This window comes from Excalfactoria chinensis, chromosome 7, assembly GCF_039878825.1.
Source record: "Excalfactoria chinensis isolate bCotChi1 chromosome 7, bCotChi1.hap2, whole genome shotgun sequence".
Lineage (NCBI taxonomy): Eukaryota > Metazoa > Chordata > Aves > Galliformes > Phasianidae > Excalfactoria > Excalfactoria chinensis.
In genome coordinates, this window is record NC_092831.1 from 13,686,712 (window position 1) to 13,714,687 (window position 27,976).

General features: G+C 53.7%; 2 protein-coding genes across 3 annotated transcripts; both read right to left on the bottom strand.

Moving 5' to 3' along the window:
• Window positions 1-1,735: 1,735 nt before the first annotated feature.
• CFAP65 (cilia and flagella associated protein 65) lies at window positions 1,736-18,504 on the bottom strand. Of its 2 annotated transcripts, XM_072341961.1 has the most exons (33): window positions 18,449-18,504; window positions 18,105-18,179; window positions 17,686-17,837; window positions 16,920-17,022; window positions 16,404-16,570; window positions 15,965-16,164; window positions 15,695-15,840; window positions 15,318-15,540; window positions 14,768-15,033; window positions 14,394-14,594; window positions 13,958-14,320; window positions 13,741-13,878; window positions 13,002-13,247; window positions 12,470-12,694; window positions 12,221-12,373; window positions 11,846-12,011; window positions 11,523-11,651; window positions 11,119-11,344; window positions 10,739-10,867; window positions 10,333-10,509; window positions 9,762-9,828; window positions 7,119-7,229; window positions 6,245-6,436; window positions 5,589-5,747; window positions 5,301-5,444; window positions 4,992-5,108; window positions 4,737-4,874; window positions 4,315-4,380; window positions 3,625-3,839; window positions 3,292-3,432; window positions 2,857-3,150; window positions 2,575-2,712; window positions 1,736-2,062 (listed from the first exon to the last, which is right to left on the bottom strand). In XM_072341961.1, the coding sequence occupies exons 1-33, from the start codon at window positions 18,497-18,499 to the stop codon at window positions 2,041-2,043; spliced, it is 5,340 nt and encodes a 1,779-aa protein (XP_072198062.1). In that variant the 5' UTR covers window positions 18,500-18,504; the 3' UTR covers window positions 1,736-2,040. The 2 variants fall into 2 exon arrangements, with proteins under 2 accessions (XP_072198062.1, XP_072198063.1); XM_072341962.1 differs by lacking the exons at window positions 1,736-2,062; window positions 2,575-2,712; window positions 2,857-3,150; ... (1 more) ...; window positions 3,625-3,839; window positions 4,315-4,380 and having other exon boundaries at window positions 4,796-4,892.
• A 1,651-nt stretch (window positions 18,505-20,155) lies between these two features.
• On the bottom strand, window positions 20,156-26,512 carry LOC140255137 (uncharacterized). The gene is made up of 3 exons (XM_072342461.1): window positions 25,918-26,512; window positions 21,539-21,699; window positions 20,156-21,032 (listed from the first exon to the last, which is right to left on the bottom strand). The coding sequence occupies exons 1-3, from the start codon at window positions 26,342-26,344 to the stop codon at window positions 20,718-20,720; spliced, it is 903 nt and encodes a 300-aa protein (XP_072198562.1). The 5' UTR covers window positions 26,345-26,512; the 3' UTR covers window positions 20,156-20,717.
• Window positions 26,513-27,976: the final 1,464 nt, after the last annotated feature.

Sequence of the window (27,976 nt, forward strand, 5' to 3'; positions counted from 1 at the left end):
AACCTTGTCCCTGGCAGCCAGATTTGAAAGGAGGGTTTCATCCATCCCTCCTGCCTGGGGCTGTGATCCCACAGACTGCCAGACCAGCCCTCTGCCCAGCCCTCTACCCAGCCCAGCCTGGCACAGCCAGGAGTTGGAGGAATTCCAGATCACTGGCGTTGGTGGCCCTTACCCCTTTCCCAGCAGTTTTGCCAGAAAAGGAATTGCAGAACTATCTCTGCCCTGGGTATGATGCTAAGAGCCAAGGCAATGCTCCCTCTCCTCCTGACACCATATGGAATTTACTTGCTTCTCCTGTCTTGGTGTGGGAAAGGCAGCAGGCAGGGCTCCCACCAGAGTCAGAGTGAGAGGCTTACATGGCAGCTTCTCTCTTGTCCCGCAGGAGCCACCTTTGGTGTCCTGACCTGACCTCACTGTGGACCAAAAAGTCCCCATTGCCAAACACCAAAGCTGAGCCAGCAAAACCTGGTATCTCAAACATGTGAGAGCAGAGGTGAAGGGTCCCTACCCTGCTCTGCCAAGTGCTGTGGGAGTCATAGGATCACTAGAGTTGGAAAAGACTTCTGTGATTCTCAAGTCCAGATACCAGCCCGTCACCATCGTGCCCACTTTTCTCTTTGGCTGTGCAGGCTGCTCATGGGCAGGGCCTGCCCAGGTTGCTAATACTCAGTGTTAGGGGCAAGGGCACAGGGGACTGTCCTCCAGCACTGTCCCTGCATGAACGTGGGGTCACACGAGGTGGGATGCAGGCAAATGGGATAACCGTGCCTGGCAGGCACCATAGCAAGGAAGACCAAGAGCAGCTTTGTTCCCCTCCCTTTATCTCCCAGACAAAGGCACGATTCAGCAGGTGTTAAATGTTTTAATGGGACTCAGGATAGCTTCTGTCGCCCACTTGCCCCAAGGCCATCCCACTCTTCCCAGGCTAAGCAGCCAAGAAGAAAAGGACTGTTGTGTGCTGCACAAACTGCCTAAAAACAGGGCGCTCCTGATAACCACGGAGCCACACAATGCAGCACCGGGGCTCTGCGGGCAGCTGGATCCCATCTGCTTCAGGAGGACGATGAGACTGCTGCCCATGCTGCCCCTTTGAGAAGCCAGCGTGAGACCTGTATTAAGAAGATCCCAGTGAGGTGCCTGTACCTGGCGCATTCACCACAAACGGACCAAACAGCTACTGCTGCCTTGTTGGGGAGCAGGGATGTGGCACCCAGCCCCTGCTCGGCACCGGCCCGGAAAACAGAGAAGCTGCCGTGGGAGATCTGGCACCCATCGTGCTGGGGAGGGAGGAGGAGGAGGTGTGCTCTCTGAGCTGGCAGTGCAGTATCTCCGACAGCAGGAACAGCTTGGCCCTGGGGCTCAGTACGCGTTACGCACGCAGGGCTCCTGCAGCGAACAGAGCTCTGCGAGAGCTGCAGCAGCCCCGGGCACAGCCGGCACCTGCCTTCTGCCAAGCAGGGCTGAAGCACCCCTCAGTGCGTGGCTTTCCTGGGGGCTGCGACAGGAGAAGGAGCGGCTCCAGTCCGGCACCGGGGCTTTCTGAGAACTAACAGTGCCACCTCCCGGCTGTGACAGAGTGACATGTGGGAAAGGACGGTCACAGACATTACAGGACGCCGAAACTCAGCGGCACCCTGTTCCCCCAGTGAGAACCTCGTAGATTTACAAGTAGAGTGCTCGTCCAGGGCACTACTAAACCCGGATGCGCTGATTACAACCAATTGCACACCAGTGTCACTGCCTGCAGAGGCTGAGCTCCTTTTATTGGGCTGCTGGGTGGGCTGGAAGCGCTGCAGCCCTTCACTGTCTGCAGGAGCTGCAGTGCAGCCATCGGGGCAAGGAATTGCTGGAAGATTCATACTAGAGCTGGGGCCACGGTCAGGATGCACAGCCTTGGAGGCAGGCAGCATGCTGGCATCGAGTCCTGGGGTGGAAGGGTTGGAGCAGCTCTGGACACCACAGGGATGGGATGAAGAGCGGTGATACGACGTGCTTGCAGAGCTCAAGCAGCACGCTGTACCACAGCTATACTCTTGGGGGTTAGGGTGCTGGACTGGCAATTCTGAAAGAGAAGAGATTGCCTTTGGGGTGTGGAAAGTGCAGTCTGCTGCCACCTCCCCACCCTCAGCAACCATCCATCCCTGGGAGATCACAGGGAGTATCCCACCTCCATCTGGACAAGACTTCTGCAGCTCTGGAGATGACATCTCCATTCAATAACCTTCCCTTGGTCCCATCTCCCTGTACTCATCCCTAGGACTGGGTAAATCCTTATTCATTGCCCTCAGCCCCACATTTGCCTATTCAAGCTGAAGCCATTTGCTCCACCTAACTGGGTCCCACACCATCTCAGACCAGGAGAGACTGGCCTGCTTTCTGCTACTTGAGCTGTTTGAGCATGCTACCAATGAAGGAGATCTGGGCTCCCCAAAGCCTCGCTCATGGGGCCCTTGGGATAGGAAGCTTTGGGGTTAGATTCCACCTTCTGCACAGGCAGCCTTTGCACTGAGACCTCAGCCTAAACTAGAGCATGGGTTGTACCTCAGCTTGATGCATTAAGGACAGGTCCTTTACCTTCGGAAGGGGCTGAGGGGCAGAGCAATGACCCTGGGCTGGGCTGTTAGCACCACCTCCCCACGGCTGGCTTCCACTAGGATGTTCTGCAGTGTGTTTTCCAGCACCATCTCCACCAGACTCCCAAAGGCCGGCTGCCTGGGGGGGTTATCAGACAGTCAGTAAGGAAGGATGCTTGTTGCAGCTCCCCCCAGCGCACAATGGGAACAGCAGCAGAGCACAACTGCTTTCTACATGCTGAGGCCAGTGAACAGCTGCTCTGTGTGTACAGCTCTTCCTCACCTCTTCATCATCATCTTCTGCTCCCTCAGCTGCTCATGGTGAAAAACCTCACTCAGCCCCTCCCAGGAGCGCAGGAAATCATTGCTGGGAGAGGATTCCTGTCTCATTTCTTTCCTCTCTCCATCCTCCTTGGTGAAAAGATCTGGGGAGGAGAAGAGCCTGGAGGGAGCAGAGGAGCACTGTCCTCTATGTTGGGTCTTTGTTTCTTCACTCTGAAACTGGAAGAAATATGGGATGGGCTCCCGCAGGCTTCTCCTCACTGCATCATGGAACTGGGTGTTCTCCAAGAGGCCCCTGGGAGGAGGAAAAAAAGAATGAGTCCCAGAAAATCAGGTATCCAAGTGACTCCAGAGGATTGCTGTAAGCCAGAGAAAGCCAGGGGGACAACCTGGAAGACAAGGGCTGCAAAGTGGGTGAGGATGAATGGCCACACACCTGATGACACCTATCAGCACGTCCGTCACTATCTGCAGCTCCTCTTTGGAAGCAGTAGCCAGAGACAGCCATTTGGGGTCCATCTCCATTCTGTCTCTGTCCACACTCCCATCCACAAACAGCAGCCGGTGGATGCCAGGGCTGAGAACCAGGGAGATGTTTGTCAGTGCTATGCTACCTAAGTCAGCTCCTGCAGATCTGCACTCTCCTGGCTGAACAGCAGCACTGCAGGAAGCAGGGAGCTGCAGAGGTACCAGGAGAGGCACTCTCCCAGAGGAGCACTATGCTCTGACAGTATCTCCCAATGGGTCACTTCTCTTCCCAGTCCCTTACCGGGGCAAGAAGTACTTGGGGAACTCCGAGGTGAAGTTGCTGAAGAAGTCCTCAGTAGAGTGGGACCTTGCTGTTATGGCAAGGCGTAGAAGGATGGGCCTGGGAGGCTCTGGCTTGACCCACACACGGCTGGCTTCTTTGTCAGACAGCTGCCTCCTCTGCCGGTGCCCCGCAGGCAGGTTGGCTGCTGGGTGGTTCTTAATGGGGGGCAGTGTCTATTGGAGAGCAAGAAATGCAGATCCTTATTGCTCTGCCAGCCATGGGACAGGGTTAAGTGGAACTGCTTTCACGTCACCCCAGCCATCCTTAAACTTGTCCCAGAAGATGCCCCGACCTTATAGCCTTGCTGCCCCAGTGTGACAGCAGTTCAGGTGCTGCCTGCCCTGCCCACATGCAGCTTTTCAGCCTATTCAGAACCTTCCAATTCTATTCAACAAGAGTTGCTGCAGTCGTGGGTGCATACAGGGTTCCAAGTTCACTTCTAATTCCCCTCAGCTGGAAAGTTACAGCTCATGGGGCACAGCCAGCCAGTCTAATTCTCCTGACTCCTCCAAACAGTCTGTGTCCCAGAGCCTTGAAGCTACAAATCCCGGTGTGCTCTCTGCCCGGGCTCCCACGCTGTGAGATCCAGCATCCGTCTCTGTTCTAACACAGGCAGTTTAATTCTGAGCTGAGCTGGGCCTGACTTACCTTGAATTTCCTGACCACTGCTGAGGGCTCACGGAGATTTTCTGTCTCAGCAGAACCTGATGATCTCTATAAAGAAAAAAAAAAGAAGTTAAAAGGAAGAAGAGAGAGAGAGAGAAATCACAGTGTGGGGGAACACAAGGTGCAGAATGAGACTTCAGGATTCTCTTTTACCCTTCCTCAGCTGAAAGCCAATGACCCAGTCCTCCCATTCTGCACTGGCCACATTCTTTGTGGTAATTACACACTTGATGCCACTGCTTACCCATGTTTACAAATTCAACTACCAATTTCCAGAGCTGCAGATTTGTTTTTTTTTCCTAAGGCTGCTCATGCACTTCCAAATTTCAGATGATTGTTAGCAAATGCTGAATTTGCAGTGTGTTTAGAAAAGTCATTTTCAAGCTCCTCCCTTTGCAACTTACCCCAGCGGGTGACCTGGGCTTCTTCTCAGCCCTGAGGTCCTGCTCTGTGATGGTGAACTCCACTGCCTGCCGTTCCTTCTCCCTTTCCCACTCCTGCAGGTCCCTCTTGTACTGAACCAGGGATTCCTGGATGTACACCTACAGAGCGCACCGTGACTGAGGGAGCAGGGAAAGGAGCTGCAGATGACAGAGCCTGAAGGTGGGGACTGCTGGCCCAGCTCAGGTGATGGGAGCACGTGGGCTCCTGGTTCTCACCTCACACACCAGCTCTGTGCTGTAGAAGGACACATTCTTTGAAGGCTGCAGTGTGATGAAGCAGGGGGTGCTCCCTCCGGGCTGCACAACTCCCTGCTCTGGGGCAATCTTCAGTATCTGTGGGGATAAGAAAAACCACAGAGGGTTTGTTTCTTTGTCTGGTGCCTTTGCTTTGTGCCCTTGCTTTGTGCCCTCTCCCTGCAGGGAATACAGATTTATGGGGTTCCTCCTGCTGTTCTAGGGTAGGGTAGGACACAGAAGGGCAGAGAAAGGTAGGGTTGAATAGAGGAAAAAGAAGAAAGGACTCACCTCACTGTCTTTCACATTGCTCGTCCTCCAAGTGAATGCAACTGCCTTATTCTCTGAGATATTATTGAGAAAGACCAGTCTGCTGGCTCTGGCATAGTCTGGGATATTCCCAATGCAAATCCCGTGGTGTGATAAGGAGGCAGCCTGCAGGAAGCAGGGTGAAACAGCCCTGTTGCAGTGGGACTGAGGAAGCAAGGAGCAGGATATCCTGCTGGTGTTGGGAAAGAAGGGGATCTTTCACACATTTCTGGTCTGATCATATTGCCTATATCAGCACCTTGGACTTACCTGCCCAGGCACAGTTAGTTTGGTGGATCCCAGAAGGACTGAAGGGGACAAAAGTTCTCTGAAAGTGGCACTCTCTCCTGTGTCTTTTGGATCGTAGCCTTCTCCCTGGAAGGTGATCAGAGCTGAATCACCCCCCAGGATGTGGATGGGAACATCAACCTGCCTTGGACAAAATAAGAGCATGAAGTCCAAGGCTGTAAACAGGAGAGATATGGAAAAAGGCAGTGTTCTGGCTAACAGACTACAACTGCTTTATGTAAATCACATTCATGGCTGAAGAGAAATTCAGGTTCTTTTGCTTTCTTTTCAGTAGTGCACACTGCGGGGATGAAATATCTCAGCTTCAGTCTCTTTTGTGGGAGTTACTGGAAGCCAGTAGTGAACCACAAATCTGAATAGGTATTGTTTATACCCCTTGGATACTGTTAGATCCTTGGGAAAATATATATTGTAATGCCTCTGGCTGTGGTAGAAATGTGCTCTTTGGAATGGAGAGGCTTATGAGACTACCTATCTGCTCTCAGACTCTGCTTCATGGAAGGATGGAGCTCCATTCAGCTGTAGCATCACACAGACCAAAAATCAATACAAGATCTAAAGAAAGTGAGGCATAGGACAGCAGAAAGGGTTCTTGGCAGTTATGAGAAAGGCCTTACCAAGTATGTTCTGGCTTCCAGTGGTGAGAAGATCCACTCAATATGACCTGTAGTACCAGGGGCGATTTCCCCTCTGGGAGTCAAGCAGATAAATACAGGATGCTGATTATTGTCCTTCTGCACCCTGATGATGCTGTCCAGCTGAACCTCAAACATCACTGCCGTGGAGCCACCGTTGTAGAGTTCATAAATCTAATGTGAATCAGAAAGGGGAATAACCCTGCACAAGTTAAACTTGTTAACCCTTCCCCAGAGAACCCTGATAAGCATTCATAATTAATTAGTCAGCCCATCTCTAAGAATGAGGGACTTCATAGCATCAGGAGTTATCACAGGGGCTCTAACAGGCTCCATGCTGAAGGTTTATCACTACACACTTCTACTGGTGACTATAATGCCTCCCCAAGTGGTGCCACGTGAATTTTGTCTAGGAGAAAATTAATACAAATTAACTCAAGGAATCACTGCAAAGCGGATTACTTGAAATGCCAAAAATACTCTTACTAAAGTGATTTTAATTCAATTCAGTCTTGCTCATTTCCCGAGTAAATTAGGCAGAACAGAATCAAAGCTCTTTTATTCCCCCTCCCCCCCGAATAAGTATTTAAAGAAGTTTAATTAATTTACTAAGAAACTAATTAGGATTTATTTCCAGAGTGCCTGGAGCAGCTAGGCAAGTCATCACTTGGATCCAGTGTAAGAGAAGAAGGGAAAAGTCCAACACCCTATAAGCATTCCGATTGGAGCCAATGCCAAATCACATAGAACTGGATGTAAGGAGAGCTGCCTTCCCTACAACCACCTCAGCACTCAGTTCCAGGCTCTGCCTGGTACTAGGCTCAACTGCTGCTGGGTTTGGCCCCATAATGCTCACCTGTATGGGGGGGTGGGTTGTTCCAATGGCAATAGGCATGAAGAGATGCTTGGAGGAAGCAAAATGAATGTACCGCTGCTCCCTCTCCACCGTCACACCTCTGAAGTTCAGCTACGGCAGTAAGAAATGCAGTCACTGTCTCACTAAGCTTTGGCCCCATCAACAATGACAACATGAATACTTTGTGAGCAGAGGACAATACATACACAACCTTACACGGGTAAAACCAAGGCATTAAGCCTAAAGGCAAAGGCAAGGAGCTGATAGCCTGCCCAACTGCTGGCTTATCTCTGACAGGTTTGCAGGTTGTTTCACACATGGTACGTTTCTTCTTCCTATGTCAGGCATCAGCATCAGTGTTCTTTGCAAGTATACAGCAGAAATTCTCTATGCATGGAAGTATGTGCACATGGCAGGCTGTGCTGCTGTGACATCCAAGCCCTTTGGGAAGCCAGGAGTTGAGGTAAAATAGTGGCCTCCTTCTGGAAGGGACCACTTGGAAGCCCACACTCTGCAGAACTGCTGCTCCAAGATTGTGTCCAATCGAGAGTCCAAAGGCTGCCAAAGTTCACAGCTGAATTTCAGGTGACTGTTAGTAAAGCAGCCACCACATCATGCAAAGCAGATGGGAGTTACAGAGTTGGTTCATGGATAGGAAGAGACACAGGGCTCTGCACACTGAGAAAGCTGTAGCCAGGCTCAGATGAGTCATGGTGCAAGGTTTCCAGCAGGATCACCTCAAAGCACCCACAAGTTGTCTGCTGCCTGGAGACAGGCTGAGATGGAATCACGGAGCTCATAATGTCTCTGCATGGATAAAAGGATCCAAGTCCCTGCAATTTGCCATTAGCTACTTTCCAAGTGCACACAAGAAGATAAGGAAGACATTAGAGATGGTAGGTGGAAGTCTTGGATGGACACCTGAGGATGATGCTGTGTGTTTCAGCAGCTTAAACAAGAGCAGAGAATGCTGATTCTTCCAGAAGAGCCCCTTCCAGTTCAGTTCCATAAGCAAAGTAAGGAAGGAGAGAGGAGTAGAAACACAAAGCCAACTAAGGCCTGAATGGGATTTCATTGTTTCCATCTTTTCAAAGCATTACGTGAGTGTTCAGTCTCCCAGGGCCCTCAACAAGCCAGTTACCATGCAAGTAAGAAGAGAAAACAAGAGATGATGTTTCCAAACTGCAAGAGGGAAATGGATCAGAAACCTTCCTTTGCTTTGGGAGCAAAGCACCCGTTTATATTACCTGAGGGGTGGATAACATCCCTATTTGAGGCCAAGCAGTCTGAAATCTGACAGAGGACCAGGCAATATGGTAGCCTGAGGGTCTCCACCTCTGTGTCATTGCTATATCAGATTTCCAAAATCTAACTTCTGGGGTGACATGACAGTGTTTGCTTCCCTTAAGGTTAGCACATACTCTGCAAGATTCTCTGAGTTCCAGGTGAGGATCAGCACAACGATGGCAAGAGTGATTTCAGTGGGTTATGCTGATTTCTGCCCTGGGGGTGGCAGCTCTACGCTCCTTATCCATGGATGGAAAGAGAGCACTCTGCATTCAGCCCCTCAGCTGCCCTCTCTGCAGAAGGAAGATCCTCTCCCACTCCTGTGTTCTGATGTTAGCACTTGGGTACTGGCACCGTGCATCTTTTTGTGGTTGCAACCTCCTGCCCTGCTCCAGGTCTCTGCTGCTGTCACAGAATTAGAGCACTGTTTGAGGGAACCTCAAAGGCCATTCGGTCCACCCCCATGCAATGAACAGGGACCCCACAGCTCCACCAGTGCTCAGAGCCCCTCCAGCCTGACCTTGAGTGCCTCCAGGGGGGGTTCCCACAGCCGCTGTGGGCAGCCTGTGCCAGTGCCTCACCACCCTTACTGTAAACAACTTCCTTCTGTCCAGCCCAAAGGCACCTGGTCCCCTAAAGCCTAATGGCTCAGTGGCCAGCTGGTGAAATGCTCATTGCCACTCTCTGTGCCAGGCAGGCAGAGCACAGGGAGCCCGTCCAAGGGCTTTAAGGGAAGGCACAGTTAAGCCACTGTTTGAACAGCTTGGTCAAAGGGTTGGATTTTCAGCTGACAATAGTCCTGAAAGAAAAGAAAAATAAAAGAGTTGCATGAACACAATGGTCTCACAGGAAACTTCAGAGGCAGACACGAAGGCTCAGACGGGCATGAGCTGAGCCCAACAGAGCACAAGGTGACTCTGACTCTAACTGACAGTCTGAGATTGGAGAAGAGAGAAAAATTCATTCCAAGCCTGAGGAAATGCCATGGGATAACACGGAGCAGATCAGCTCTGGGATGCTTTAGCGAGTGGCAAAAGCAGGAGAAATGAGTAGTTGTCAAACTGTTGTCAAAGAGGAAGAAGTGGGTGGACCAAGGCTGGGACTGCAGCAGGAACAGCTAACCAGGAGTGCAGGGAATACCTGCCGGAATGGGGAAGCAGCACAGTGCCACATCACAGTGTGTTGGAATCACAGGTTTGACATGATGCCGGCTTTATGTCTCTTTACTGGCTGGTGCAGACTGTAGGGGAAGGCCCCAGGCTCCTGGCCCATGCAGCTCCTAGAGAAATGCCCTGTAACCCAGCTCCTACCTAATGCTGTTCTGCAAACACACACAACAGACACCTGCTGCCTTACCAGAATCTCATGGCCGTAGGAAACCTTCAGCAACACAGGCAGGTGATCGGTGCCAATGAAATCGTGTCTTGCAGAACAAGAGGAGGAAGAAAAAAATAATTAGAAACCAACCTTGATCCCAGGGTGGTAGAATCAGGGTCACACGGTACATTAGAGACAACTCATTTCCCTGCTAAAGAACCACTGTTGCGTAAGGGCCTCTGGGAGAGGGAGGGGGACAGTTGTGCTCGGGTGGGAACAAGTGGTACAGTGTTGGTTTTAGTTATACACCAGTGCAGGGTCCTGAGATTCTAGGCTATATGAAGCACCAGCCCTTCTCAGATCAGGGCTGTTATAGAAGGAGGGCTGGCCAGCTGCCTGCACACCTCCCACAGGCACACAAGTCTCTATCTGTCGGCAAGGACAAGAATATCACTGTACAGTCATCACTGCAGGAAGCACAGGCTCAGGAACCTTGCACATGCCCAATGTCTGCTGGGCAAGAGGCATGTGAAGGGAAAGGATCTGGCATGGAAGAAGGAGGGCATCCTGCCAGCAGGTGCTGTCCTGGCATGCAGGATGATGCCATTACCTGTGTGAGAGCTGGACAGCTTCCTCTTGTCCTGGAAGAAGCTTCCCTGACTTAGGGGAAATGCTGAAGAGCTGGTTATCCTGAATTCTCATCTGGTGCAGCTCCTGTGGGCTGAGATCTGCATCCTCTGCCCAGCGCTCCATGTCCATCTTCTGGTCAGAAGGAAAGAGGAAGGCCCTAGGGACCAGCAAGCTGGTCAGCGGGAGGAATGGACAGCTTGCCCAGGTCAATGTGCTCAGTTCAGCTAGGCTTCCCCACCCAGACCCACCAACAGGCCTCATTCACAGCCACACAACACAAACTACACCACCCTATTCATTCTCTAACATCTCACAGCCCCTATGAGTATTCCCATCTCCCCATGCAAATCCCTAGAGAAGGATGATCTCCATCCAGCACTGCTTACCATTCCACAGGCACCACACCATTGTTCACCAGGAGGAGCATCACAAGGGCAGGCTCCGAGCCTATGGGGGCAGCCCCAAAGTTGAAATCCAGCAGGAGAGGTGTGTATATGGGGGGGATCAAGCACGTGCTGATCAGCAGGGAGAAAAAAAAGGTTAAATTGAGGCAGAGGGGTTGGAACTAGATGGTTTAAGGTTCCTTCCAACACAAGTCATTCTATGATGCTATGCTATCTATCTTCCTTATGGTTTTTCTTTGATCCTCCAGCTCTCTTTAGAGAAAGAATACTGAGTGTAAGAAATGCCTTTGGATTTTCTCTGATCTTTTATGTATGGGATACATGGATCTCTGAGTCCTGGTAGGCCGAGCCCCTCACCTCACCTGTGCCTGGTAGGAACACTGCAGGTGAGCTCACTGGGGGTCGGCTCTCGCTGCAGGTATTCATTCAGTGTGTCCAGGGAGAGCAGCCTCCAGAGGAGCAGCCTGCTGATGCCACTGGCACTCCCTGCTGAGCAGGCATCAGCGACGCGGAACGTTGGGTGGACGCCGGTCACTTCTATGCAGCAGAGGGAGTGCTGCTCTGCTTTTGTACTTGCAAGATCTGGAACTTGGGAGAGAAAAGTAAAGAAAAAGGAAGAGAGTATGAGGAGCGAATGAACTGCTCAGCACAGGGATTTCTGCTGTCAAGACGGTTACAGTCCTGCATAGTTTGGTCTGTTATAGTACAGTCTGCTTGGTTGGGAGGGAACAGCTTCTCCCCTTTCCCACAAACACCCATTTCTCACCTGCGGGGGTGCAGATTGCATAGCTGATGGACCAGGTGTAGTGCAGCTGCCGGGCTGGCCGGACTGTTACCCTCACAAAAGCTTTTGACCTTGCTGGGATTGTCCCTCTGGAGTGTTCCAGTTCCAGAGCTGTGGGAGAAAGGAGGTGCCATGAGTTCTGGGCGTTGGTGATGTATCCTAAAGCACACAAGTGTCCAGTACACAGCTTATGAGAATGGCTGCAAGTTAGCCAGCAAGCAATTCAACCTCTGAGCTAGCTATCAGCATTTTGTAGAACAGTGGGGGAGAACGAGGCCCCATCCCAGGCTAATTTCTCTCAGTACCCATTGGATCACTGCAGACTTCTTCAGGGTCACAAGGCCCAGTGATCAGCTGTTCCACACCGAGGATGTACTGAAGAGAACAGATCCCATCGTTCAGCAGTACCATGCTGCAGTCTTTCTGGTTGCCCACAAGAACATTTCCAAGATCCAGGTGTTCCTGTTGTGCCTGAAACACAAACCCATCATGCAAAGGTCACCGTTACATGTAGAGCATAGCAGTCAATGTAGCCACCATTTTGGATCTTGGACACCATGTTGGACCATGTGCAGAACAAATGGAGGAGAACAGGGGACGAGAGGAGAGAGCTGGGAGTGTCAGAGGAGCCAAAGACTCACATCTCACCACAGCCCCCAATACATGCCCCATTTCCTTACCTTGATGGTGCCCAGTGCCCCCTCCCCAACAATCCTTAAATTATAATGGATGCTTTGGGGTGACACGGGTGCTGGGCTTTCCCAACCCACAAACACTGCAGCTCGCAGGAGATACTTGGTCACATTGTCAGGGGTAAAAGTCCATGCTTGAGCCTGAAACCACAAAGGGAAGTATAACATTCATGGGAGCTCCAGACCAGAACTGTATTGTAGAGAGTACAAAGCTATTTTGGTAGAACCTGAGCTTACCATGGCTTCATAGGGCTGGAGGAGCCCTGCTGCTGGTCTGACAGACAGGATCTTGCTGTCAGAGTGGTGGATCTTCCATGTGAAGGCCATGGGTAGCCTTGTGCAGTTCTTTATGGTGTACCTTTGCGTTGAGGAGGTCCCTATGCAAACAGGCTTGAAGTATAGATTCCCATCATCTTCTAAGAGCAAGAGAAGGGACTCCGCACAACTCCGGAGCACAATCTCCTGCAGCATTCAAGGAAAAACAATAGATGTGAGCTAGAAGTCTCAGCTGACCTTTGCATGAACCTTGAAAAGGTGTTGCTCCTTCCAAGATGGAATCAAGAACAAACAGAGGCTGAAGGAGGATGGGAAGGAGCCTGGACTGAGCATTGTATAATGCATTCCAGGGGACAGAGACACAAAGAAACAAGGGATACAGAGTATCCGGCATCACAGAAATCTTCCATCTGCAGTGTGGATGGAGAACTGAGAAGAAGATGAGTAGAATGGAGGAAATATTGCTCACAAGCTTATCCTTCCCTCTGCTTACCTTGGTGTACCCTGGATAGGAGTTCAGCTGCAAGGGCAGGATGTGCTGCTGTGATACAGTGTTAACTGGGTGAGTGGAGAGAAAGAAAATCTGGTGGCCTCCTGGCATGATGTGTCCCGAGTGGGGCTTCACCAGAACAGAGGGACAAGCAGCTTGGTTCACGCTAAAGGTTATCATTGAGGTGCCTGTGTTTGAGAGCAGAGCGCTGCAGTAGGTGTCCTTGTCAGAAGCCACAGGAGGAAAAGTCTGGAGGAAACAAACAAGGAGGGTTGTTTGACCTTTCAGGATCACTGCTTTATTGTGCTACAAATGCAGCAGGGAGAGGCAGGAAAATTTCCACTTCACCTTGCAAGCCTCTTACAAAAGTGTGGATTCTGTGCTCCGCTCTCCATTTGTCTATGTGGAGAGGCATGTATTATGTATTAGGCATGTGGAGTGCCTAATGCACCTGAGAAGGGCCCTTAGCACCCTTGTCAGTGCCTACACCCACTTAAAAAGGCAAGAAGGAGATTCCAAGAGCTTTCCACTCAGGGCTGACGAGATGCTGCATGCAGCCTGTCACATTGGAGGCTGAGAAAGCAATACAAGACAAAAGGCTTCCTATTTTTGCCCCAAATCAGGGATCTCCCTTTCATTGTAAATCACCTCAGATGTCTCTCAGGATGTTGCAATGGGGGCAAAGCTCACGAGTAAACACTGAGCATCTCTGCAAAATCCCAATTTCTTTAAGTCCACACACCTTGGGGACATCCAGGAGGTACTGTGGGATGAAGTGCTCCCGTTTTGCTTCGTACGTGTGCGCCCTCAGCTTGATGGTCAGGCACCAGGGTGGGCAGATGGTGGCATCCTCCTCAATGTTGCTGTATTGTCTCAGAACCTACAGGCATGCAGAAGACAGAGCTGAGTGCATGAGGGAGGGGAGCGTGGCAAAGTGCCTCCTAGCCATTGCTACTAACCTTGTAGAAGGCAAAACCTTCCAGCTCTGCAGCATAAAGGTTGTTGAGCTGGGTGGGCTGGAAAAGGACACGGAAGGGTGAAGACTTCAAAGGCGGGATGTCACAGCTTTTGGGGGTCACTTGGAAGGCACTGCCACAGCTTGGAGTCCAGGCAACGGTGATCTTTCCTTTGGTGTGGTTGGTGATGCACAGAGGAAGCGGTTCCACCTTGCAGAGTGGCACACAGCACCCAAAATCATGCTCCCTGGGGCTGACACTAACGTGAGGTGGAAACAAGGCCAGGTCGCTGCTTATGCCATCATAGAAATATTCGCTCATGGGGCTGGCTTCAGTGTATTCCTTGGGGGGGCTGTCCAGAGGGATCTACAAGATGGGAGCATCTCAGTGTGTGCAAGGTAAATGTGGCACCTTGGACTTAAGGTTGGGCAGCTCATACCTCAGGAAGCAGCATGAGGGCCCTCTTCTCATCCATCTGCAGCTTCCCATCTTTCAGCATCGCACACAGGATATCAGGGGGATAGAAGGTCAGCCCCCTCACCATGTTGGTTCGGTACCAGGAGAGGTGTCTCGCCTGCAGGATGGCTGGCTTAGCAGTGTCCGAATGGCAGGTACCAAAAAAGTCCACATACAGGGGTTCCTGGGAAAACAACAGAAATTCTTGTAGAAAATAAGCTGCCCTTCTTGAAAATCACCTTACAGATCATAGATACAGTGAAATACAGACTTCCAGGGTCTACTAGCTTTGAGAGGCCAGCACTGCAAAAACCCTCTGAGCTCTCACAGTGGAGATGTCACCCACAGCTCCCTTACCTGGTGGTGGACGAGGCACACCACTCTGCGGTGATAGCTGATGGGGTGAGCAGGGCGAAAGGTCACCTTCAGCACTAGGGTTGTTGTGCCCTCCAAGACCCCACAGGGGCGATCCAAAGAGAAGACGCTCCCCCTGACATCAATATCAAACTGGTAGTACGCAGGGACATCTGAGACATTGCTGATTTTCAGCATCTGCACTGAGCTTTCCCCAAGGTTGATCCAGTCGAAGTCTATGGAGGCTTGGTGCAGGGACACCAAAGGGCCTAGAACAACAGCACGACACAAACAGTCTTCCCCAGCCAGCATGGCTTCACCAGCCAACCCACCAGCCACAGCAAACAGCTTCACAGTCACCTTCCAGACATCACAGTGACCTCACATCTGTCTCAAGACAGTGTAAATCTAAATCAGTGCCCCAGGAATGGGATGGATGACAACAGAAGGTACATCTATGAGGGCTGGGACAGTCCCTAGTTCTTCCCCAGGCACCAGCACTTCCCCTGCAGAAGAAGGCTGAGAAGAAGGCAGAAACACAGAAGGCCTTCACCTTTACATGAGCCAACCATCTTCAGAACGGTCTGTTGGAGGCACCCAGTGGGTGTGACAGTGAAATAATCCGTGCTGTGCTCTCCTACTGCCTGTGGCTGGAACCGTACGCACAAGGCCAGCTTCCCTTTGGCAGGGACAACACCATGGGACAAGTCGCAGGAGAAGACATGGTCTTGGAGCAGGGGGTCTTTTGCTCTTTCTATCATACATGGTGCATCGACCTGTAAGCAGAGAAGAAACAGACTCATCATGTTTTATTCACACTCCCACCTGGGCTATTTTCACAGCGTTACAGGAGATTCCCAAACCACATCCCCCAGGGACACGTGCCAGCTTGTCACCTCCTTACAAGAAGCAGTCTCCCTCTCCACATACCACAGACATGTTGAGGATTTCTACACGCTTCTCCACGGTTGTGCCCACTGGCACCGACCCAAAGCACAGCACATCCTGTAACTTGCCAGGCTGTCCACCTATGTGCTGCTCCCCTGGCACGTTCACTTGCAGATAGGGGTATTTAGCTGTTAAAGAAGATAATACACAGCATCACCTCTGAGAGCAGCACCTCCGTGTGTCTATGTGGGATGCTGCCCTATGGTTAGGGACAACCCATGTTAATGAGCATTAAAAACAAGAATGACTAACCCTGGGCTCTTAGCTGCATGGTTCTCTTTTGCTTCACTTCAACACCAAACCAACACGTTGCTGTCACGTTGTACACTGCAGCTGCCTTGGGTTGGAAGAGCACCTTAATGATGCACTCGGCACCTGCTCTCAGCACACCGTGCTCAGGAATCATGCAGAAGGGGCTGGCTGTCTCCCAGGCAAACACCGTGATGAGGTCACTGGGAAGCAAGAACGTTTGGAGAAGATGAATGGAGCCGTTCTGACTGCACAGTTGTGCATAGGATGGGCCTTTCCCAATGGGTTGCTCAGTTAGGATGCAAAACAAGCAATACTGAATTCAGAACACCTAATGCATCTGGCCAAACAACACCAGTGAGTTGTATTCAATGGGAAGCCCAAGAAGGTGGTCATTTATCTGACCAAACCAAGAGGGGCAGCTCAGCCACGTGACACTCACCCCACATTGCGCACAGTGAATGTTGTCTCCGCGGTGCTGTGCACAGCACAGAGAGGCAGCTGGACAGCAGCTGGGAAGGACAGGCAGGGCCGTGGGAGCACAGCACGCAGGGAGACAGAGAACTCACCCTCAGCCTTCTGAAAGCAGATGCTGTCCTCATAGTCCCTCTGTGCAAAGAAGTGAGAGGAGACAGCAGTCAGATGGGCTCCCTCGAGCTGAGTTCTGCGCTGGGCTCATCCCATTGATTTCTGGGATCAAGCCAGGGACGAGTAGTTCAAACGCCTTATTTTACTGGCATTGGTGAGAGGCAGTATGGGAAAACTGGGGATACTTTGATGCAAGGAGCCCTCTCCTAATTGCCAGCCATAACCACAGGCAAACTGCTCCCCCAGCTGTTGGAGACACGGAGATTGCAGGAGGGTTATGTTGTCCCACATTAGAACCTCCCATAAGGATGGGTTCCTTCCCTGAAAGCCAAGCAGGACACTGAGAGCAGATTTGCAGCTGCCACTTTACCTTTTCGGTGGGCCGGAAAATGATGGGCAGGGTTAAGGACATGCCAGGGCTCAGGGCAATTGGCTGGGGAAAAACCGTGATGAAGAACTGTGTGGAAGGACATCTGGAGAACGAAATTAAAACAGGATGTTTTGTCTGATGTTGTACAGCTCTGGTTCTATCAGGCAGCAAGAAAGAGAATGAGGTATTAAAAGGCTCCAAAGCTCCACAGTTAGAAGTGACTTACAAATGTGACCCCAAAGACACTCAGCAAACAGGAACAGAACGCAGGTGTGCTGAATATCCTTCCCCAGCTCTGAATCCCTGCCCCTTTCTTAAACAACATCTTACATTCCTGGGCCACACAGTGTGAGCCAAACTCTTAGTAAGGGCAGAAACATTTGAGTCTCAGAGCAGGCAGGGTCACAGGGAGTGCTGGCATGGCCTGATGTCCAGCAGGACTCCCCGGAGCGATGGCTTCGGGACACACCAGCGGCTGGCTGGCATACATCCACGATTCAAATCTCACTAGACTGGAAATGCCTCACAGACAGAAGTATCAGCAAAACCGACTTTTAAAAAGGCATTTCCTTTTAAATACTCCTGCTGGGAACAAGGGCTGTGCGTCTGAATTAGTGGGTTTCTGCCCTGCTGCGCCAGCATGCAGACAGCACAGAGCCCAAGGGAAGAGGGGCAGATGGATCAGAGAGTGGGTGCTGAAGGGATGGGTGGAGCAGAGAGACAAAGGTGCAGCGAGAGGAAAAGGAGAAGGGAATTTCCCACACACCTGTAGCTCAGCTTCTGGGTTTTCTCATGAACATTTTTCAGGACCAGATGTTTGATCGCCTCCTTTCCGAGCTCCCAGCCACGCCAATGGAGTGTTTCTGCCACTTCGATGCCCCAGAACGTGCTTTTCTTCTTTGCTTTTCTTGAGGATGGCTTAGAAATTTACAATGGGAACATCAGCAGCTTGTGAAAGGGGGAGAAGTCACCCCCACAGCTGTTGCCTTGCGCTAAAAGCCTGTGATCCTGGTAAAGGCTGTAGAGCCACCCTGTGGTGGGGCTCCAGGAATCCCCAAAGCTCTGTGGGATCCTCCTGGATGTCCGAAACTACAGAAGCAGGGCTAAAGAGTCGGTATCTCTCCCTTTCCCCACCCTTCCAGTAAATCTACCCATGACAACGGCACCTTCGGCTCCTGCACTCACCTTCCTGATGCAGCCACAGCTCGGCCTCTGAAGAGGGTTCGGGTTGGGGGGCTCCCCCCGCAGCTGAGCCAGCATCTGAGGAGTGAGAGGAGATCGTCCTCATGCACACTGCTTCTCTGCCAGGCTCCTTGCTGCCAGCACCCCGGAGCCCCCAGGACTCAATCACTCCTCCTTGGAGTTCCCAGGCACCCCCCATTTCCTAGCTGGGACCCCTCTCACCTTGGAAAGCAGGCTTTTATATTGCTCCTATAGCCCCGACTAGGGCGCTGCAGCAGGGCCCCGCTCCCCACAGCACGGGAGCACAACCCGGCCCCCTCTACCTGAGCCCACCGAGCCCACCTCACCTCGCCTCCCGGTTCCGGCTCAGCGCCACGTAGCATCACTCCCGTTGCCATGGCAACCGGACGCGGCTGCGGCGTCTCCCGTAGCAACGACGGCGGCCGTCCCGGGTCAAACTGCACGCGGCTGCGGCCGCCAGGGGGCAGCAGTGGGACGCGGATTGGATACGGAGCGTGGGAAGGAGGGGCGGATGGTGCGGGGGGGGGTCCGGGTAGGGGTGTATGGGGGCAGATCTAGGGGCTCAGGGTGCAGATAGGGGTTGCATGGGGACACATAGGGGCTGCAGGAGGCAGATAGGAGATGCATGGGGGCAAGTAAAGGAGTGCAGATAGGAGGATGCATGGAGCATATTGGGGAGCCCAGGTGATTCAGGGAGCATAGAGGGGCAGATAAGGAAGTGCAGATGTGGGGGCTGAGGTGGTGCAGAGGGCAGATGGAGGCCAGGAGGAGATAGGACAGGAAGACAAAGATAGAGAGGGGCACAATGCATATGGTGGCAGACAGGTGCCACTCTGCAGGTGGTACAGGGTGCAGATGGGAGCAAAGATAGATGGAGGGGTGCAGGGGTGATGTGAGGGCAGAGAGAGGTCTGGGAGAGAACTTAGGGGGAGGAGAAGATGAGGGTAGGCACTGGAGAGGGGGCAGAGATGGAACAAAGCTGAAGGCAGAGGTGCAGAGAAAAGGCAAGGGTGCATGGAAGGGGTGAGAGAGAGGGCTGTGGGTTCGGGGGTGGGAGTATCTCGTGTGTGGGACGCAATAGGCTGGAGAGCACTGGCATGGGGACGGGATTACATCTCAATGGGGCGGAGCCACCCTTTGGAACCAAAGCCCAAGTGACAAGTTGTGACTGCGGCCAAAAGTAGTTCTGGGACTGGATGGAAGCAGGCAAAGGGGACCCTCGTGTGCCCATCAGGAACACCCGGACAACCCCTCGGGGTGTAGCATGGCAGAGAGGAGCACTGCCAGAGCTGGAGCAGAGGCAGGGAGGAGATGCAGCTTTAATGGCATTTGTCGGTGTTTACACCATGAGTCATCCGAATGAGCAGCTGTAAATCAGTACCCCAACCCCTCCTGCAGCCACATCCCCTCCTCTGTCCCCCAGCACTGGATGAGTGCCTGGCTCCTGCAAAAACAATCTCATAAATAACAGCAGCAAAACAACCCCTCCTGCAGCCACCGAGTCCCTGCATACAGCAGGCGTGGGGCGGACGCCTCCCATCCATCACTTTAATGGTTGTACTCTGGAAATTAAAGCTGTCACAGCCCATCAAGGTGAACGTTTTAAGCTTGTGACATCCCTCCAGCTCCCCTCCTCCTTCCTGCTGCTCCCTGTTCTCCCTCCTCTCCTTTCCCTCTCCACTCTCACCTTTGGATAGGGCACCCAGGGAGATCTGCCAGCAGCCGCTGAGGGTCACTGCCCCCCCACAAAGCACAGCTGTCCACTCATGCACTCCACTCATCCATTCCTCTGTCCCCAGCCCCGGTTCTCCACCTGCATTACCATCACAGCATCTCCAAGGGAAGCACAGACAGGTACGTAGAGGAAAGATTATATATACACACACGCGCCTATATATATATATAGGGTCTGCCAGGACCCTCCAGCATCCCAAGGATAAGGGTAGCCTGCTTGCTTATGTGTCATGGCTTAACCCATGGCTACTAGGGAGGCAGCAGAGAGTGGCTGCTGTCACCCCATTACCAAGCCCAGATAGAACAAGTACAGTCCTCAGGAGATCATACAATGGACCTAGAAAGGTGCTGAGAGTGGGTCAGAAGTCATCATGGGACAAGCACAGGGAAGCTGGTTGACCTGAGGGCTGCTGGTGCCAGTGCTGCCCTGCCCACAAGCTGCTCAGCAGAGCACACTGGGGAAGCAACAGGCATGCATGCTGCCCACCCTTCTTCACTACCACCCAGGGGAAGGGCAGAATGGGGTTGCTCATGGCCCTACCATCAAGAAGGGGCAGTTTGCAGCTGAAGGAGGGCCCTGGGACTGTTCCCAAGCGAGACACTGGCAAGGCAGCACAGGGGCAGGAGATGCAGAGCCCCATCCCCCTAAGGAAAAGCAGAGGCATCCAGATAACAGCTTTATAGGGGAAGAATATGGGGACAGCCCCAGATACACACAGGAATAATTACACATTAAATAGACTCCAAACACACATAAGTTAAGGAGGGGGGGGGCAGGCTCCCCTCAGCCCCCATGCTGCACATGGGTACAGTCTGTGTCTGCCAGCCAAGAGGCTTCTGACCCCTCAGTCTGGACCCTCTTCACAACACAGAGCCCATCTTCCTTTCTGCAGTGCCCATTTCATCATCATCCTCTTCCTCGTCCTCCTCTCCCCCTGAACAGGAAGAGTCAGGGCCGTAGCCCAGCTCAGTGCTGTGGCGCAGGAAGCCCGATTCAGGGCTGCACCCCACAAACTCGGGGCTGTCACCAGCCTGTCCCTGGGGCTGGCTGGGCAGCAGGCTCTCATCAGCTTTGCCAAGCCCCCGTGGCTTCTCAGGCTCCATTGCCATCCCCTGCTCCTTGGCTTTGCGGCTCCGCTTCCACTTCATGCGGCGGTTCTGGAACCAGATCTTCACCTGCTCAGGAGGGAGCAACCATCACACCACAGCCACGGGTACCCACACATCCCCACTCACCCCATGGCCTTCCCTGCATTGAAGCACCTCCAGACTGTCCTTGTTGCAACATCCTGCAGTGCTTTGGCTCTGCAGGAGGCCATGGGCTGTCCCTGTCCCACACTGGCATGGGTGGGTTGGGGACAAAGGGAACCAAGTCCTCACAATGCAACCAGACATGCATGGGGACATTAAAAGAGGACTTTTAACCCCATGAGAAGCCCTCACCCACAGCGCAGGGAGAGATGGGGAGACCCTGCAATGCAGGCTGTGGATGGTGGGTGGAACGAGGGGCAGGTTTCTGGGGTGACTTTAGCAAGGAAAAGGCCTGGATCCCATCAGATGGCTCCCTACCCAGGAAAGGGGTGCCGGTGGGGCTGCTGGCTGCCAAGGGAGGGGCATCAGCACTGCCCTGACTTCCCACCCCACGTGCCCTGCAGCAGTCTGCTGCCCCCATCCCAAGGTACCTGCGTCTCAGTGAGCATCAGTGACGTGGCCACCTCGAAGCGCTTGGGCCTGGACAGATACTTGTTGAGCTTGAACTGGTTCTCCAGCTCCAGCAGCTGCTGGCTGGTGAAGGCGGTGCGGGGCCGGCGGCACTTCCCCATCAAGGCAGACTGTGGGGTGGCTGTGGGGCACACACACAAGGTCAGAGGACAGCGGGGAACAGCCCTCTGCCAACCCTCCTCCATCACCTCCCATCCCAACCATGGCTTTATTGCCACTGAGATACGTTATCAGCCCTCGGTGTGCAAGCAGGATCAGTCCCGCAGCTGAAATTAACACTGCTTTTTATTGCTGGGACACACAGGTGTCTGCCCAACCGCTGAGGGTTCCCTCACTGGGCTGCTATCATCGCCGGCCCGGAGCAGGAGGAACAAAGGGGCCTTTGAGCAGCCCGCGTGGGGTGGCTCTGCGCCGTGTTTGATCCCTGCTTATCTTCTGTCCGCTCGCTTTGTTGTCCCCAGCACGTTCAGCTTTACTGCTTCTCCCAGCACTGCAGCAGCAACCAAACACACAGGTTTGCAGCTGGGAGGAAAGGGCTGGAGAAGCACAGAGAGACATTAATGGGAAAGATCTTTGGCACGTCCCTGCTGCAAAGCCCCACCACATCCCACACCCCAGCTGCAGAGTCCCACTGCTCCCCAGCCAGAACATATGGAAGGCAGAGCTGTGTGGGGTGAGAGATGGAACCTCACAGCCGTGCCCCACTTGGGGACAGCAAAGGGCAGGGCTGTCAGAGGGGCTCACCCCCATTGCAGGGCACAGTGCACCCACCAACGTTATCTCCCTCAGATTCCAGCTTTGATCCAGACCTGCCCATCTCTCTGAGTGCCCCCCGAGCCCTGCACAAATACAGCGGTGACGCACGGCGCAGGAATTTATGAAGGGGCATTAACCGAGCACCATCTGGGTTTGATCCTGGGTACCTGGGTGGGACGGGTCAAACAGGCAGAGCCAGGGCTCATAAACACCAATGGAATGTAGCCCGAATGACCACCAGTGCAGAGGACTGACTGCTGGAATATGGTCCCTGCATAAGGTGGGTTCTCCACCTTAGTGTCTCCAATCCACACTCAGCACAATGGTGACCATCACAGACCATAACATCCATAGAAACCCGTGCTGCCTCCTGCCCCACTTGCTGCTGGCAAAACCAAACCCAACCCAACCCTAAAATCGCTGTGTTATTGACATGCACTCCAAGCCACCAACCAGCCCACAGCTCAACCCACTCTGGGATGTCCTCCACAGGGAACAGACAGCATCTTCCAGGGCTCTATCAGCCAGGCTATGGACATCTCCATCCCCACCACCATTCCATAGGAAAAGGAAACCTTCAGGAAGGCTCTCCCCCTTAGCCAGCTCCCCACCAAAAGACCAACAACTGCCTCAGCATCACACATTTGCTTGAGAAGGGATCCTCTCTGCCTAGACATCTCCTCAAGAGATTACTTCAATCCTCCTTCAGCCTGGCTGGACCAGAACCCTCTGATGAATGTCCAGCAACTGGCTGCAACATCAGTGAAGAAACCAATTGCCCTGGAGCAATGTTCCCAAGCCCAGGAGGTCTGTGAGACAGCTACCTCCTGGCTAGTTAGATAAAGCTTATAAAGGATTATTGGTTTATTTGTTACGGTTCTATCTACCTGATAACAAGGCTAATCCAAGGTGGCTATTAACCCACTTGGTTTTAATTTGTTTTGTTTAGCTATACCTCACTTAGCTTTGTGGGCTGGCAGATAAAGGAGAGGAAATGAGCACCAGCCAGCTTTGGAGGTGTTCCCCCAGATGTCAGGGCTGGAAGGACAGGCGGTCCCACCAGTATCACAGCCACTGCCAGCAGCTCTGCCTGCTTTCTGTTGGGACAGCATAAGGGCACATCCCAAACCTGCTGCTCCCTGTTCCCCCATTGCTGACACGGCAGCCTCAGGTGGAGCCATCCCACAGCCCCAGTGTGCAGTCTGGCCCCATGCAAACATGCAAGCACCAGTCCCAGCAGACAGCCCTGTGCTCTTCCTGCATCTCCCACCCTGCAGCTATGCATCACTGCTCTCTGCTCCTACAAATCTCTGCAGGAGCAGCTGTCTGCTCTCTGCTCCTACCACTCTGCCAGCTAAGGCAAGTAAATCACAGCTCTCATTGATCCTGATGCATGCAGCACACCAGCAACTATTTCTCCCCCTGTGTGGTTTGTTGGTGTTGGGCAGGCAGCCATAGTGGGTCTGAACCCTGGGGACAGGAACCCAGGCTGGGAGCAGAGGACTCAAGACCTTCCTGCTCCTGCATGCAGAGCTTCCCCACCAGCATCTCACACCGCATTGCAGTAGTAGAAGCCCCCACAGTGGCAGCTGGTAGGGAAGGCAGCACGGACACAACAGCAGGAGTGCTTCTCTGAGCAGCCCAGGTCCATGCAGGGAGCCACTGCCTCAAGCCACCTACCCACTGCCTTGCCCCCCAACCCCACAACGTGTGCAGATGAAAGCAGAGTAAGCATATGCAATGTACCCCAAAGCTGCTCCAGCTTAAAGGCTGTCCTGCTCCTTCCCAAGGGACCATTCCTGCAGAACACTTCCATGTGCAGACAAAGGAGGAAGTCATTCATGGTTCAGTCCTGGAACCTCCTAAGGACACAGGACAAAGTGACCTCTCTTGGAGTGCCCCAGAACAAGCCCAAGGAGACTTCCAGATGAGTCTCTCCCAGGTGTCTGCCCACTGCTACCCAGAGATACACACAGGCACCAGCAGCTGCATGGAAACCTGTGCTCATTCTCTGAAAGCCTCAGCCAGGCAGGGCTGTCTGCTTATCCATGGGCTGAGTGCTTGGGCAGGGACCCAGGAACAGGAGAAGGCATGGTGAAAAGAGACCTCCTTTTGAAACTTGCAGCACGCCCACAAGAGATGGAGAAAAACCTTGAGAACTAAAATGATCCCAATGGAATGGGACAAGGAGAAGATAAATAAGCTGGTAAAGAATGAGGGCCAGGCTCCGGCCACAGCACCCACATGGCAGAAAGAACAACAGGACACAGAGACCAGTGGGGCAGGATGCCCAGAACCCCAAGATGAGTTCAGGTCCCAAGTCAGAAGCGAGGTCTATAGGGCACAGGCTGCGGAGTGGCTGCAGACTCAGTGCCTCACCCCTCTCCTGCAGGAAGGCTTCAGCTCCTAATCTGCACCCAGCCTTGCTCTCCATGCTCTGACAGAGGAGCCGCTTGGAAGGAATTCAGGAGAAACTCCTAAAGCACGCAGGATGGAAACTGCTCACATTATCCCAGGGAGAAGCTGAGCTCAGAGAACAGGACAAGGTGGGAACCTACTCTGGTGAAAAACAGCTGTGCATGAAACCATGTGGATGCTGAGATACACCAAGCTGGACTCCGTAGAGGAGCAGGAAGGTGCAGGTGCTTCACTCAACAACGACAGATTATTTTTCCTTCTCTCACTGACACTCACAGGGGCATGCAGCCCACGGAAACAGAGGCACACCATCACACTCCTCATTGTCATCACCAGTTCAGATCCAGCCCCATCCCACAGCCTGGGGCAGAGCCTGGGGTAAGGGAGAACCACTGCAAGAAGGGAACAGCCTGTTTCCCTTCAACCCGATGTAACTTGAGGAAGCAGCAAAGAATGGGTCGATTCATGATATTTCTCCACTTCTGTGCTATTATTCACCCAGCCAGTTTATTAATTAACAGACTTATCTGGCCATACTCTTTTTTTTTTCCCCCTCCTTTTTTTCATTCCTTTTCTCCTACCTGTAAACGGCTCCCAGGTTCTTAAGAACCCGACTAAGCCGTGGCCTTCCTGCCGGCAGTACGCTGCCAAGTGCCCCCTTGTCCCACCTGCGTGCCCGGACCCCCACACACCAGAGCAGGGCAGTAGCGGCTGATCCCGTCTTGGTGCTAATGACAGAGCCCCACTCTGCCGAGGGAGAGCACGCAGCCGCTCCCAGTGCTGCTCGTGTCCACCCCGGCTTCTTCCAGCCGCTCACCCTTCCCTACCGCTATCGCACCAGGAAGCGGGGGTTCGTTCCCAACCGCACCGGGTGGCATTTATTCGTTTCGCGGTACCGGCTGCTCTCCTCGCTTCCGTCTTTTCGTTTCCATCTCGCAGTGACGGAGCCCAACGAGCCCGCAGCCGCCGTGCGGCGGTCTGAAAGCCCTCGCTCCCCTCCCCGGAACCACCCAAGAGCAGCCGTGCTCTGCGGGCACTGGAACGGGCACTGCCCCGGGGTAAGGCTGGTGCTCCCGATCCACGCTGGTGTGTCCCTGGAGAGCCTCAGCTCCCAGCCCCCGTTCTACCCGACGGGAGGGTAGCTCCCAGCTCCCGGCTCACTTACCGTGGAAGTCGGAGAGCCTCGGCACCAGCATCCCGGCCCGGATCCACTGCTCCAGCGGGAAGGAACCGGCCACTGCCGCCTTCAGGTGCTCGGTGCCGGGCGGAGGAAGCTGGGGGAAGGCGGTGTAGGCGAAAGCGGGGTGCTGGCCCCCCAGTGCAGGCAGCGGATACACGGCAGGCGGGTAGAGGGCCGGCAGGGTGCCCAGCCCGGGGCCGGGGAGATGTAGCAAGCCGGGTTTGGGGACGAAGCCGGCCGGGCCGAGGGGGGTGGCAGCCTGGGGAGCGAGAGGTGATGGGGTGTCGGTGCGGCCGGCCGGGCCAGGGCTGTCTGCGGGGCTGAGCGCTGGAGAAGAGACGTTCCGCGGCGGCTCCTCAGCCAGGAGCGCCTCAATGCGGAAGTTTTGGGACTTCTCCATGGGTTTGTGCATGGCCCGGCCGGGCCCCCCTGGTAAAACACAGCGTGCCTCCTCCAGCCGCTCGGCTGCCAGGGCAGCGCCCGGCCGGGCAGCCCCGGGCCACCCCGGTACCGGCGGGCATTCACTCGCGGGGCCCCGCAACGCCGCGCTCCGCGGGGCTGCCCTCAGGGGCAGCCCTCTTCTCCGCTCCTCCTCCCAGGCACTCGCTTGTCCGCCGCCACCGGGGGGGTTTTAACCCCCCCTCCACCTGCCCCGGCTCCCTATTGGCTCCCCGCCGGCCCCCCGCCCCGTCGGTCCGGCCTCCCTCCCCCGTCCTCCGCAGCCCCTCGGCACACCCCGGGGCCCGATCCTGCTCTTCATACCCCGTGCCATTCCTCTTTGCCACAAGGACGTCAACGGATCTGAGCTGGCTGCACGCAGGGGCCAGCGCCCTGAGTCATCTATCTGCCTGAGAAGCCCATGGAGCAGGTGCCTACAGGCAGATTTTTATTCATTTGCCTGGTTTGGTCTTCTCCAGATGAAGGCACCAGAGACAGATGGAGAGGAAAGCCTTGGCTGTTCTAGGATAGGTGGGTAAGCAAGAGCAGAGCTGGCCCAAACCCACTGGCTCTGACCTTTGGGGAGAGGCAGAATATCTGTGAGCAGATCTGTGCTTGTCTATCCCTGGGTCCAACCCTTTGCATCAAACCCAAGGTTCTGTTCATCCAACGGTCCTTTGGAAGGTAGATGAGGTAGCTGCTATATCCCTGCTTAAATACTCTAACCACTAAAGGGAGGTTCCATCTGTGTGTTTCTTTCCCCCTCACCTTTTTTTCTACCACTGCTGAATACCCTGAGATTTTAGAGCAAGAAATGGGCCTGGACTCCCCCCACCCTCCTCTGCCCAACAACCCCAAAGCTTTCTCTTTCTGAGCCCATCCTGCCTGGACTGGAGCCCACTGAGCTCCCTGCACCCACACCACCGAGGTCCAAAGGTCCCACGATGGATGGGACAACTTCCGCCTTCCGTTACACAAGATCACTCCATACCCAAATCCCTGTATGGGAACAGCTACGCAGCAGCCATTCCCAGGAGGGCATCCAGCACACGGGGAGGAGAGCAAAGCCAGGAGAGCCCAGCAGAAGGGGCGGGATGCAGGCAGTGATAGATGCTGGGGTGCTGATGAGTTCACAGTCTTTAGGGGCATTAATCAGATCAGAGCTGGATTAAGGTGTCCGAGCTCTGATTAGCTTCATTTCCCGCCTCAGGAAGGAGGGAACTTGCTTCCCCATCCATCAGCTCCTCTGGTGACAGCTCACCTGGTTGCTAACTAGATCTGCTGATTGCAATAAGAGAACAGGGCTGTGGCCTGGCCCTTTACCTCTACCCTCCCTAGGCAGAAGGTGTCTTCATGCAGGGACCAGGGCAGCCTGAGCACCAAGCTCAGGTCACAGATGCCAGGATCTCAGCCACAGACATCTTGACCTCACACTGTGTGTAGGGAGCTGCAGAGGAGCACTGTCCCAGGAAATGGCCCCAGTTCAGGAGATCATCTCAATGCAACTTCCTCCCGAGAGAGGTCAAGCATCAAGCCAAGAACTAGAAGAGCAAACATCCATGTGGACACCCAGCTCTCGTGCTCATGGAGCATTAAAATCTGTAGG